General features: G+C 36.0%; 2 protein-coding genes across 4 annotated transcripts in view; one reads left to right on the top strand and one right to left on the bottom strand.

Annotated features, from left to right (window-relative positions):
* Positions 1 to 14,495, top strand: part of Rundc3b (RUN domain containing 3B) — a 201,850-nt gene that overhangs the window by 1,607 nt on the left and 185,748 nt on the right. The window lies entirely within an intron of this gene.
* The window catches only part of Abcb1 (ATP binding cassette subfamily B member 1), a 186,632-nt gene that overhangs the window by 83,819 nt on the left and 88,318 nt on the right, over positions 1 to 14,495 (bottom strand). For 2 of the 3 annotated variants that reach the window (XM_074064835.1, XM_074064837.1), the window contains exons 1-3: positions 5,243 to 5,377; positions 4,691 to 4,761; positions 1,410 to 1,455 (exon numbers count right to left, since the gene is read on the bottom strand). In XM_074064835.1, the coding sequence (XP_073920936.1) occupies positions 1,410 to 1,455; positions 4,691 to 4,755 (111 nt within the window). In that variant the 5' untranslated portion in view covers positions 4,756 to 4,761; positions 5,243 to 5,377. Of the gene's footprint in view, positions 1 to 1,409; positions 1,456 to 4,690; positions 4,762 to 5,242; positions 5,378 to 14,495 lie in introns of those variants that run through there. The other variant, XM_074064836.1, reaches the window with a different exon arrangement.

The following is a 14,495-nucleotide window of genomic DNA, read 5'->3' as shown; positions in this document are numbered from 1 at the left end:
GTTACATTTATAAAATATAAGAACTCTAAGTTTTAAAAAATTTAACTTACAAATAATAAAAACTAAATTACACGACTAGAGGTAAAGGTCACTGGCAGAGAGTGTGCTTAGCACCAAAACAAAACAAAAACTTAAACTATACAAACAGAAATGTTTTGGTTTAAAATAACAAAACTGAAATTAAATTTTGGGAATAAATCCAATTTTGACATAAAAGCTGCTTTCCATATAAGAATGCAAGAATGAAATCTAAAACAAACAACAACAACAAAAAACTCTCATTTGGTTACGCAAGTAGCCTTTCTGTGAATCTAGTCACTTCTCACAAAATACTCAAAGGTTGTGGTGATGAAACAAAAGGAAGAGACATAGCAAGAGGAGCTGTAACAGAGGAAGACAAACATGGTATAAGATAACCAGAGTCCTCAGAGAAAAAGTCATAAGGCCATTTTTTCCTACCTACAACCGGTTTCATATTCAATTAGCAAGACCGCCTTTTTCTTTTTGCAGCACTGTTGTTTGAACTCAGGGCCTATACCTTGAGCCACTCAACCAGCCATTTTTTGTGATGGGTTTTTTCTTGAGATAGGGTCTCATGAATTATTTGCCCAGGCGGGCTTGGAATTGCGATCCTCCTGATCGCTGCCCCCTCACCCATTTTTCACAAAAGTCTACCTACTCCTCCCTACTCCAAAATGTGTGGTGTGAATGAATGAGTGAATTATAAAGTGTGTGCTCAGAAGTCTCCTGGGTTCTGCTCCCCGGAAGAGATCACCTAAATTCACCTCTGTTTGCATTCTATTTCGAATAAAGTAGGGATGCAGGAAGATAGCGTTCATCAATAACAACCCATAAATTCCTGTCTTATTCCTTGTGGGATTAAAGAACAGTTTCTCCACAACCACCATGCAACCACAAAGTGAAATAAAGGGTTCAGTTATTGTTTTCCAATTCGTCATTTTCAACTCAGAGGAATATGCCTTAAACTAATTCTTAGTAATAAATAATCCATTGCTACCTTTTATTATTATGGGTACTTGGAACTTTGACCACAAACCTGCCAGTATGTCAGAGCTATTAAAGACAGCAAACATGTAGCAGTTTATTCTACAAAGATAGCAAAGACCACCACTAGGAGAAATGTCTGTGTAGGCAATGGATCAGTGGCAACACAACTAACAAGGAGAATACTGAAACATGTGCCAGGAAGGGTGGCTATTGTGGCTCAATATGCATGGCAAATTATAATCTGCCTTCCTCTGAAAATAAGCAAAATCCAACCAATACATTTTGCCTCTCCTTTCCCATGTTGTCGAAGAAAATAATATACCAGATGAAACATCTCATTTCTGGGAAGGAGAGATCAAATTTCCAAAGTATTTGGAATAGTGATTAAGTTCAAAACTCACCATTGCAAATGTACTGACAGTTGGTTTCTTCTCCTTCTCCTTTTTACTGAAAAACACAGCAAAGGAGTTACACAAAAGTTTAAAATTTACACAAAAAGTTAAATTACAAAATTATAAATCTTCTAATTAATGACATCTGAAATAAGTATGTCTATATAATTCATTGAACAGCCAAGTACATCATTTGTAATAGTACATCATTTATGACATTGAAATATAAATGTCATAAATATAAATATTTGTATTTATTGAATTGAAATATAAATATATTTTTATATATCTTACAAATTGATACATGTGGCTATTACTGGCTATAGAGTTTCTATACCAATATTTCATCCTTGTGCCTTGGGTATTTGCTAAGTTTCTATGAAAAATACATACATACACACAGACACACATACACACACACCTACCTATTGCAATTTGAACAAATACATAATAAAAGACTATTTTATACTTGTATTCTAATTACAAAATCATTCATGCATTCTAGAATTAATCTCATTGATTTTTATCTGAATAATTCTAGAAATAGACGTTCTATCTATGTACTACCTAGATGTTATTCTTAAACATTCCCTTTAGTAAACAGGGATCCTAAGAAACAAGGTAATTAAATTACTCTATGAGCTAATCTAATTCTGAAAGCATGTCTGCAGCCCTAAATGGACCATGATGGAAATAAATGCAATCTAAAAACTATAGCCAAAAACAGATATCCTATAAACCGTGAAAAAGCTGTCCTCAGCTGCGTGTGAGAGCCCATACCTATAATCCCACCTATTTGGGAGGTAGAGATCTGGAGTATGGCAGTTTGATGCTATACCAGACCTGATCTCAACAAATAAGCTGGGCATGGTGGAATGTGGCTATAATTCCAGTTATACAAGAGCTGTAAATAAGAGTATGGTGGTCTGAGTCCAGTCTAGGCAAAAAGCCAGTGACCCTATCTGAAAAGACACTAAAAGAAAAAAGGACTACATAGGTGGTTCAAGTGATACAATGCCTGCCTAACAAGTACAAGGCCCTGAAAGTAAGCCTGAGTACCACCAGGAATAAAAAAGGTGTCCTAAGGCATAAAAATGTCAACTAATATTTGGAGCCCAGATTCACATGAAACTCATGTTTTCCACTGTATGTAACTGCCACCTAACACAGGAAAGCAAATTAACCATAACAATGCAGCCTCATTTTTCACATGTATAATAGGTTATTTAGAAAATAGCCTTATTTTTGTACAGATTTTAAATTCAAAAAGTAAATTCATCTTTGCCTTTCCTCTTTATACTAATGAGGTCAAAACAGTGGAAGCAATTGCTAATGAATATATCCAGTTCATTTGTATTAGGTTTTCCATGATGTTAAACACAAACACTCAAGCCTCTCCGGGTTTGGTTCCATCCTATTCTCAGGAAAGGCTCATTCAGTGTCCCTGAAACTAGGATGAAAGGAGAGCAATGGCCATAATTAGCTGACATTTAGCTCTGAGCTTTTTATATTCTTATTCTCTAAAACTGACACTACTTTGAAGAAGTTACAACACTGCAGGTACTGCTAAGTGAGTACTTCCCACACATGATTCATAAACAACTCTGAGGAAGGCACACTTTTGTTCTTGTAGGGATGAGAAGACCACAGAAGAGCAAGAAGAGTTAACTAACTCATCTCAGGTCCCACTGCTGGAAGGAAGTCACAATTTTCTCAAAGTTTGTCCCCTAACTTCCAAGTATAAGGTATGACCTCCTACTTCTGAGGTACTGTGTTCACTTTCACATGAAGTGTCACCTACATTACTCACAATCCCCATCAAAAGGAAACAGTGCTTACAAAGGCAATTGCTCATCAAACATCATTTCAGGGGACTGGGAGCATAGCTCAGTGGTAGTGCACTTGCCTAGAACGTTCAAGCTCTGAGTTTGCTCACTAGCACCACAACAAAAAATTCTTAAATTTAAAAAATACACACCACTTTAATGAATAATGCTTGCAAAATACTGGTACTGCTAGTATCCCAGCACTATCTAATATCAAAGTAAATGTCTCTTTCAGATTCCATATTAAGACATATAATTTTAAAGGACAGATTAATAAGAACTACTTTCCTAAAAAATCAATGTCTAGTTTGAAGAAAAGTCTGTAGAACATTATAGAATCAAAAATAAAGTAAGATACATGAAGGATCAAACTAAATTCTTTACCATTTACCACCACATATCCTCAGTCCTTGCTCAAAAGTATCTAAGTATTTGTGTGTTAAGAACACAGTTCTTTACACTACCATGTTATCAAATTTTTAAAGAAAGTCGACTATCCTCCACTTTGGAGTCTTTTACTTTATTTATATGAAAAGTTTTTATTATGAAAAATTTCAAATAAACAAAAAAATGAAAGAATAGTATAATATTTACACATGTATTCAGCTAGATTCATCAAATACTAAACTACTATATAAGGATATGCATATGATCACTTGTTAATATTTTGCTGAATGAAGTTGCAAACATTATGGCAATCACACATTCTGCTACATCAATATATCATTTACTATCCAATCCACATTCAAAGTTTCCAAAAATGTTTCTATAACATTTTGAATTCTAATTTGCTGAAAATTCGCATATTACATTTGGTGATTGTGTCTCCTTTTTGTTTAGTTTTATTTTTTTATAAGTGTGGCTCTAGTCTTTAGTTTAAAAGACCTCTACTCTTTTTTTTTTTTTTTTTTTTGACATTTGACTGTTTTTGAAGGGACAAAACTATTACCCTACAGAATGTACCATCTTGGATATATCTGTTTCAAACTGAATTCAAATGGAAATGTACACTAAATATAAAACACACACCAGAATGGAGGACTTAAATGTGAAAATAAGAGTGTAAATTATCGAAATTCATAATTTTGATCACGTGTAGAAATTATTATATTTGGGATTATACTGGACCATAGAGCAGAGATCCAGCAACAAATGTCCCAGGTGAGTGGACGGCCACAATTGTTTATAAAACGGAATGTAATAAAACAGAAAGGATGAGAGCAATGGCCTGCGTGGTGCCAGAAAATACAGCAGAGCCTCACCAACTCCCAGGGAGCATGAATGTGCTTGCTCAACTCAGCCACGGAACTTCTGCTCTAAGTAGAGGACTACTTCCCAAGGCTGTCTTACATGTTTTAGGATTAAAATAACAGCCTCCCGACCTTGATTACAGAGCTGGAAGCTAGAATAATTGGCTAGAGCTCACAAGCCATGTAAACTCAGAAAGTGAAACAAACCGGCTACCTTTTTTTGCCCATCTTCAAGAAGTTCTTCCCTGCTTCTCCACTGCGGTCCTCTTCAAGATCCATGGCGACCTGAGGAGAAACCACAGGCCATTAGCGAAAGCTATGGCCCACAGGAGCCAGCGGCGATGACCTCTCCTGCCCTGCGGAGCCTCAAGGGCTGGAAGGGAGCTCCAACTGCGCGGGCTCCAGGGTCCGGGCCAAGGCTCTCATGCGCGCTGCGCCTCGGCCCGTGCACTCGGGCACGGAGGGACGGCGGCGGCGCGTTCTGGACCTGCTTCGCTGGCCCCACAGGTCTGGCTCGGGTTTCCCCACCACAGAGATGCTTCCTCCGGCTCCGCCCGCGGACTCCCGGTGTCCGGCACCGCGCCGCTCCGTGCGCTCAGGGCAGCGGATCCAGAGCTGGTGGCGAACAGAGAAATACCGGCTGGGAACTGTCTGGACTCCTCGCGTCACTCTAAGACTCGGGCCACTTGGTCCCCTGGACTTCCTAAGCAGCCCTTCTCCCACGGGGAGCTAGACTGTTCTGGGAGCTGCCCTCTTCTGGTCCTACCTGGAGCTTTCCTTTGGAACGTCCACCAAGACAAGGATTTTGGAAGAAGAGAGTCGGACTTCAGTGGAAAGGCTAGCGGTGGAGAGCTTCTAGAAGCACTGCTTGATTGCCCGTTGTCTTCTTGTAGATTGGGGAGTAAAATGCTCAATCCACGCCCAGGGGAAGTCCTGCCCAGCCAATCAGCCTGACTATTCGTGACTGTGCAGCCCTGCTTGATTGAATGCTGATTGCTGAAGAAGTTGCAAAACAGGGTGGATCTCAAGGACTGGTAGAAAAAGGCACATCTTCTGAATCATCAGGGACACACGTACAGAGAGCTTGCAATGTAGCCCAAGCTGGCCTTGAACTCTCAATCTTACTGTTTTAGCCTCCTGAGTGCTGGGATTACAGATGTGTCTCACCTGCCAGGCTTAGAAATGGTATTTAAAAGTGTGTAGTACTTTAAACTTTTATCTGTCAAATCAATGCCCATGTTTTTTCCACAGCATTTCAATTTCTTACTTTTCAATTCTGATTATTAAGCATAACGTTTTAGCATATTACTTTGATTGCAATTTCTTTATATGTTTACTGATAACATTTAATATTTTTCTTTCCTCTTCTTCCAAATGACTAAAAGTAAATGCAGTCTTCACAATTCAGATTCATAGAGCATTAACACGTGAGTATTAACTCACATCAGGGATTTTCACATTTCTTATAAACATAGGAGAAAGAGTTGTTTTTGTAACCTCTAGTCTGCATTTTCCCCACACACATTGCCACTCAGTTTGCTGCACAAAAGTTTAAAAAAGAAATTCCCTTCATTTTTTGATGCATAGTGTAAAGATATTTCATCTATTTTCTTTGAATAATATATTTCAAAGCCATAATTTTCTGTCTTCTACTCCAAATTTTACTTGCATTGATTTATTTTCTCGTAACCACATAATCAAGGGTTTCTTTGTGTGTTTGTTAATTGTTAATTTTTCTTTAACTTATGCATGTATACAGCATTAGTTCACTGCTTAATCATTTAACACCAACTCCGTGGTCAACCTGGGGTAAATGTGTAAGCCTTCATTTTCATCAGGAGCCTCTGCTCCCTTTCCACTTTCATACTTTGTTTCCTTATCCCCACCTTTAGTTTGTACATTCTTGTTATGCCTTTATATCTTTAGGAGTAGCCTTAATTCCTCCCTAAAGTAGTACAGAATAAAGTATTCTGAATATGATATATGCTGATTACATTTTTCCTGCAGTCATAAGCTTCAAGTGATGATCTCTGTCAAAAACATGAGGTTGAAGATCAAAATAATCCAGAGATTTTTAATAAGGGTATAAAATTCTATCATTTTATTGAATTTATCAAAGATATGGATATAAAATATGATGGACCTAAAACAATAAATAGTCCTAGCTCTTGCTACTTTCAAACTACAATCCTTGATATATTTAACAACTGTTTTGCATTACTGCCTACCACCCTTACAAAGATGGACTTGGTTTCTCATTATATTTTATTAATTTCCAGTGAAATCCTGTCAACCCCTCCCACATTACCACTGTCACACCTTTATTCAAGCACCTATTTCTACATTTTGAAGTGTGCTTTCCCCACATTCTGTGCCTTCATGTCCTCCACCCTGTGACATCATTTCAACAACTTGTGTGAACTCTCCCAACATTAAAAGCAAATGTCTGCTACACTCTTTCCTGTACCTAATTATGGGAATAATAATAATAATAATAGCATTTATTAAACACCAGACATCTATGAGAAACTGTCCCAATGACTTCAAAAGGACCAACTTATTTAACCCTCACAAGAATTCTATGAAAAGGCTACTATTATTATTATTTCCATTTTCCGGTAGGATAAACTGAAATCTACACTATTTGCCCAAACTCACAAAGCCTGTAAGCAGCTGACCCAGGACTCAGAAACAGACCATCTCCCATAACTACACTCTTAACCACCATTTGAGCCCCAGGAACTATTTCATCTTGTGACTCTATCTTAGAAAAGCTGCAATGGCTTTCTGCCACCAACTATGTCATATCTAAGAGTTTCTGCTTAGCTTTTAACGGCTCTAGAACTTAATTTCTCTATAACCATCTTTATCCACCTCATTTTATACTGGATCTCGCAACACGTACATGTTCAACCCATTTCACACAAACTCAGTGTACCTCTCAGATGATTGCTCAGTTGTTTTTTAACTCTATGTATTTCACATGAAAATCTTTAAATAAATTTGCAATAATTTACTTCTTTGGTACTTAGCTCAAATAAGAAATTTGGGCTTTGGAGTCAGAGAAATTTATTCAGCTACTGTACCTGCTATTTTTGCTGTGTAAGGCTAACAATTTACTTTTCTGTCTTTCAGCTATCTCATTGGTAAAGAATAGACAATAATGGTTCCTTACACTGTTATTGCAAGATTAGGTGATTTGTGAATCTCATAGTTTTGTGCAGTGACTGAAATGACCTAACACACAAAAATGGTTCTTTGTAAATAATAAAACCTCCTTCTCAATCTATTTTTGTGGTTCTTTGATATTCATCAGCATTCATGCATGTAGCTATATTAATTGATCCATAAATGTTTAACCAACTATTCTGATGATTACTGCAGGACACAGAAAGATTGATTAAAATAGAAAATAAAAATTAAGTACATAAACAGTCAAGAAAATAGAAAAACATAATTCCATTTCACTACTGTGTTTGCGCTTCTGCCAGCATCTGTCATCATGACTGTTACAATAACTTTATAACTATTTTCTCTGCTTCTACATTTATCCTTTCTAGCAGTTCCCTGCTCCTCCTGAAAGAATCTTCTTCAGAAAATAAATAAATAAATAAATAAAGTGAAATGATGTCACTCACTATCCCTGGGTTTCCCACCTCACTCAACACAAAATCCAAAGCCTCCCCATGGTGTATAAGTCCCCACGTGATCTGGCTCCCCTCCCCTCCCACCTCTTTACTGTCTCCCCCATTCATCCTGTACCAGTCTCACCGTCACTATTCTGTTCCTTGAACATCCTCACATGTTCTCACCTCAACCATTGGTGCTTACTCATACCTGGGCTTAAACTTACTTCCCTTCAGGTAAGGTGTATATCGTGACTCATTCCTTCATTACTCAAAGTCATGTTATCTTATTCACAGTACTAGAAACAGTGTCTGGCTTATGTGTTCAATAAATGTTAGATGAATTAATGAAAAAATGAAGTAACAGCTTAGGTTAGCAAAGAGTAGACTCGATATAAAATTATGTACAGGTTTTTGGTTCTAGAAGAAGTTTGCTCTCATTTTGTATGCTGCTTAAATTTTTTAAAAAAATTATTTGAAGATACGCTTATTGGGATGATTCTCCATAAATCTGGGCTTGGTGTGCCACAAACATCAACTGTTTTCCTGCCATATGCTAAACAGTGTGCTGAATTGTAATGAGTCATAATTTAGACATTATACCCTGCCTTCAGGGAGACAGTAGATTATTTGTAGCATTTCTGCTGCCCAGATAGAGTCTGAGATCATTGTGGCTGGGATTGTGTCTTGTTAGTTTGTATAGCACTTTGTACAGTGCTTTTCCAGTGGTAGGGATTCCATAAGTACTATTGTCAGGCTAGTCCTTGTTTCCTTTGAACCTGTTTGCCTTCCAAAATGACATTAGCTTTGACTGAAACACACATTTCTATTCTACCACAAGCAAAACTATATGCAGAGGTCTATCAAACAACTCAATCCTAAAGGTATAGAGTATGTTCCATAAACATTCTATAAACGTATATAAACTGGGTTTTTTCCAGTGCATTGACTAAGTGTTAGATATCAGAAGTAGAAGGTCTAGCAAGGTTAACTACACTCATGAGCCCTCTTTATCTTATAGCCTCTCAAATGATATACACAATGCCTCCTTCCTTTTTGCTGTTACCTATTCTGGCCTCAAAATCATGATCCTCCTGTTTTGACCTCTGGAGTAGCTAGGACTACAGACACATGCCACCATGCCTAATACAAAATGATCTTATCTCCAATTTCTTGCTTTTCATTTTCTGTAAATTTCTCATTAATAAATGTTTATACTTCTTTAATGTCTATAAATATGTTCCAGAAATTAAGAAATTTAATTTTGAATGCTGGGTGCTGGTGGCCCACACCTATGATCCTAGCTACTTGAGTGGCAGAGATCAGGAGGATCACAGTTCAAAGCCAGCCTGAGAAAATAGTCTGTGAGATACTCACTATCTTGAAAATACCCAACACAATAAAAGGCTAGAGGTGTAGCTCAAGAAGTGGAACCCCTGCCTAGCAAGCACGGGGCCCTGAGTTCAAACCCCAGTACTACTCCCAAAAAAAGAAATCTAATTTTGATAAATATGTTACAAAAAATTAATGAGCTAATTAACCTGTCTTTCTTTCTGTTATGGTTTAGATCTGAAATGCTCCCCAATGGCTCAGGTATTGAAGTTTTTGTCCCCAATGCATCCATGTTCACATGTAGGACTTTGGGAAGTGATTAGAACCTGAGGGCTCTGTCCTAATCAATGGATGGTTCATAATTTGATGGGCTATTGAGAGGTAGTTGAAACAGAGAAAGTGGGACTTAGGTAGAGGGAGTGGATTCTTGAAGACCTTGGGGAACATATTTTGTCCTGGCCTCTTTTTACCCACTCTCTTCCTTCTCTCTGTTTCTTGACCACCATGAGGTGAGGAAATTTTTCCACATGTCCTCCCTGCTATGGCAGAGATCTGCCTCACATTACCTAGAAGCAATAGAACCATGCGACCACCAACTGAAACCTATGAAACATGAGCCAAAATAAACTTTCCTTCTTTTTAAATAGTTTCTCTCAGACATTTCTCTCAGATGTGTAAACCTGACTAACTTGATATCCTCTCCTAAGATTTTTAATTCTTCAGAAAGTTTTTCTTCTCCTGACCCCTTTGTTGTAAATCTTGTGTTTCTTTCCCTGATCTCTATAATGTCTTATTTCCCCTATCTCTCCTAGCTATTCCTTTAGCCACTTTGAGTCCAAATTGAACAGATCCTCAAAGAATATATCTTAAGAGAAGGAATAGAAAGTCACCTTGATGAACTCCATTGACCTGAGGCATAGAAAGGCCATAACAGAATCTAGTGCAAAGAGCAAGACATCTGACTCACTTATGCTAACAATAAAAATCTACAACAAAAGACTCTCCACCCATTTATGTGTAACTGATTTTTATGCATGACAGACAGAGACTGTCTTAATGACAAGGACACTGAATGACTATGCTGAAGTTCATGGTAGATTACATCAGATTGCTTTTTTAAAAATCCAGTACTAAAACAATCCAAACTCTTAACATTAATTTGGTAATTTCCAAAGTGGTTGTTTATTGTACTATCATTTAGCCAATACTGCACAGGTCTCAACTTGGATGAACTGGTGATCATACAGAAATAACTTTATTGAGAATTAATTAACCTTATTGATTTGCTCAAGGAAAAAGTGATTTCTACTCCTCTCCAATCCTACTCCTCACTATAGGTACCTCCGATTTGATACTTATTGTTAGCATTTTATATGATCATGAATTTCTTATGTTATTTGTAATTTACACAAATAAAAATCAATTGATGCTTAAGAATATGAAGTGCTGAGAATATGGTATGAGTGACAGCTTACTGAATTTAGACTAGTAGGCTAACTTCCTGAGTTATCTTCATAGTACTTTGCAAGTACTTTTGCCACCAACTATCATTTCTAAGATCTTATAGTACCTTCTTTCAAACTCATTACAGAATCATTCCCATGAATATGTCGCTCTTCTCTATTATAATAAATCTACCATAAGAGAACAAGAAAATGTTTTAGGTGAATGACAGAACTAGGGGAGAGGGAACAGTAGAATAAAAGATGATAATGAAGTATTCACTCAAAAGGGTTTAATTTCAGCTTCATCATTTATCACTGAGAAGCTTTGGACAAGTTACTCCACCTCTCAAAAGTCTGGAGTTCTGCTCTATTAAAATGGAGATGTTAATAGTATCCACTCAGGGTGTTTCTAAGAAGTAAATAAGAGATTTGGAAAGTGTTCCATATAAAGAATTTTATTCCCCATATGTCCTAATAAAGATTGTGAATAGAATACCAAGACATGAATAAAATTTAAAAACTGAGAGGAAGAGTATAATGACTAGAAAGGGTTACTGAGAAATATTGACATAAATAATGACATAGAAATAATTATAAGTGATTGCTTTAAATAAAGCTATAAAATTATTTTGAATAAATTCAAATTTAAAGGCATCAAGAAACCAAATAGCTATTTATTGGAAATATTACAATGGGTTTATATTTTTAATATATAAAGGGCTCCGGCAAATGAATAAGAAAAACTTCAAAGGCCCAAATAGAACTAGGAAAAAGACAAATACAGGAAATTCACATAAAAGAAAAATAGTACACTAGTAAACAAAGAAGGACTTACTGAAATATCCATGCTAATTACAAAGAAATATAAATTAAAGCAGTAAGGATATTTTGAAAATAAGGCTATCAAGTACTCACAAGAGTGAAGAAATATAAGTTGGAGTTGAAGTTAAAATGAATAAACAATGTGGCCACATATATGTTAAATATGTTTCACTGAAATAAATATATTTCACCTTAAATATAATTCATTTACTATCTTAAATCATCAAAAATAAAGATTTAATATATCAGACACATAAATCCCATTGCTGCTTTACTGTGTATCAGTGAAATATGTGAAGTGACTTAAATAGTTAATAATATATGTATGCCTTAGCAAATTATGATACTTTCACTTAAGAAGAGTAATAATGTAAAGTTTGCTTACAGAGTTTAAAATAACATCAGCCAATATGTATGCTAATAAGCAAGGAAAAAAGGAAGGGAAAATTGTTACATCATAATATTAACCATGTAAAACAAATTAGTTGTCATAATACTACAAAGAAACACATCAACATGTTACAGAGTGATTATATTTTAGTGATGGGAGTTAAGTGAATTTTTTTATTTAACCTTTTCTGCATTTTACAAATTCCTATATTAAAAGTGTATTCTTTTTATAATGGAAAAAATAAAATGAAATTTTTTTTATTGAAATGAATTTTTTTATTAAGCTTGGTGATAGGGAGAAGGTCAGGATCCTGATTATTGCTATCTCTCAGTGGAACTTGGTGTATTGAGCAAATGAATCACATTTAGTGAAGGCCAAAATTAACAGGCTAAAACAAGTGACATTAAGAATTCCTATGATTCCGTATTTCTTCAAAAATTTCTCAGATTTCTGAATATTTTCACAGCATGTTTCTAAGAAAAGAGAGAAAGGAAAAAGGGAAGAAACATAAGGCAGAGATAGAAATGATCTTGAAGTAATAGTAAAATACATGATAGAATGAGATAGCTGATTCTAGTTTTGCTTTAGCCATCAACTGCCCAAAGTAATTTAGGTAAATTTTTCTTTTTTTTTTTTTCATTTTTGACAGTACTGGAGCTTGAACTCAAGGCTTTGTGCTTGCAGGTAGACACACTACCACTTAAGCTATGCCCTGAGCCCTATTTGTTTTAGTTATTTCTTGACTAGGGTCTCATGTTATGCATGGGCTGTGGTAAACCATGATTCTTCTGTTTATGCTTTCCTTATAGTTGGGATGACAGGCACACACTACTACACCCAGCTTATTGGTTGAGATGGAGTCTTGTGAACTTTTTGCCCATGCTGGCCTTAAACTGAAATCCTCCTAATTTCCACCTCTTGAGTAGGTAGCAGTATATGCAGAATGAGCCACTGTAGCAGGCAGATACATTTTTTTTTCTACTGGTTACTTTCACATTAACCTCAAAGAGTTACTGACATCAAAGGCCTGACAGTACTTTTCCTGACTAATCACCATTGGCTTCTACTTGAGGAAAATAATAAAGAGGAGAGCTCAATTAAAGACTAATTGTCATATCCTTAAGATTTAATCTCCCCAAAAGTGAGAATGTCACCTCTTTTATATATTTTTATTGCCAGCATATTATACTTGTACAGGGGGTACATTGTGAGATTTATATAAGTGCTTACAATATGTCTTAATTAGATTTACTCCCTCCTTTTCTCCTTTATTTCCCCTCCCCTCTTCTTAGAATAATTTCAACAGGTTTCATTGTATCTTCATACATGAATATAAAATAATTCCATCTTATTCACTCTCCTTCACCTTTTCTTTATTCCCTCCCCACTCCCAGTGGTACCCCTTCTTAATAGGACCTGTTTTACCTTCCTGTCCTTCAGCAATTTAAAAAGAACATTTTTGTTAGTTTATGACAGTTATACAGAGGATTTTGTTGTGACATTTCTATATATACATGTATTAGACCCCAAATTGGTTTATCTCCATTATTCTCCTTCCTACCCCATTCTTCTTGTGGAGACAGCAATAGATTTCAATGTTCCATAATCATACTTGTAGGGAAATTACATCAACCATATTCAGTCTCTTTACTTTCTTCATTTACCCTCCTCTTCCCATTAGTGATCTCCCTTTAATATGACCTGTTTTGTGTTCCTGCCCTTCATTGTTTAGGTGTTGGTTCATTGTTTGGTGGGAATTTTGCCTTGGTATTTTACCTGTAAATATATTCTGCTTAAGTCAGTCTAGCCTCCCTGCACTACTCTTTTTTACCCTTTTCTCCTTATTCTGTGTTGTTCAACAGTTTTCAATATGTTTTATTGTGTCTTGTTCCTACACAGATGTGATGTATTTCATTATTACTCACTTTCTATCATTCTGTCCTTTTTATTTTTCCTTAGTCTCCTCTTACAGTCCTACTTTTCGAAACATGTTCTTTGTGTGTGCGTGTATACATATAAATGGGGAGATATATTTATTTATATGTATACATATGATAATGCTTATATTTGTATTGGATCTATCTTCCACATTTGAGAGAAAACGTGACTTTTGTCTTTCTGAACCTGACTTGCACTTAAGAAGATGTTCTCCAGTTCCATCCATTTACCTGCAAACAACAAAATTTCATTCTTTATGGCTGAATAAAATTCCATTACATATTAATACCACATTTTCTTCATCTATTCATCAGTTATAGGGCATCTTAGCTGTTTCCACAGCTTAGCTACTGTGAATAATGCTGCAATAAATAGGGGTGTGCATGTGTCTTTACTGTAACCTGACTTACATTCCTTAGGGTATATCCCTAGAAGTAGTATTGCTGAATCATATGGCAGTTCTAT

This window comes from Castor canadensis, chromosome 2 (genome assembly GCF_047511655.1).
Source record: "Castor canadensis chromosome 2, mCasCan1.hap1v2, whole genome shotgun sequence".
Classification (NCBI taxonomy): domain Eukaryota; kingdom Metazoa; phylum Chordata; class Mammalia; order Rodentia; family Castoridae; genus Castor; species Castor canadensis.
The sequence above is the reverse complement of the archived record's forward strand: the minus strand, read 5'-3'. Positions and strand labels throughout refer to the sequence as shown.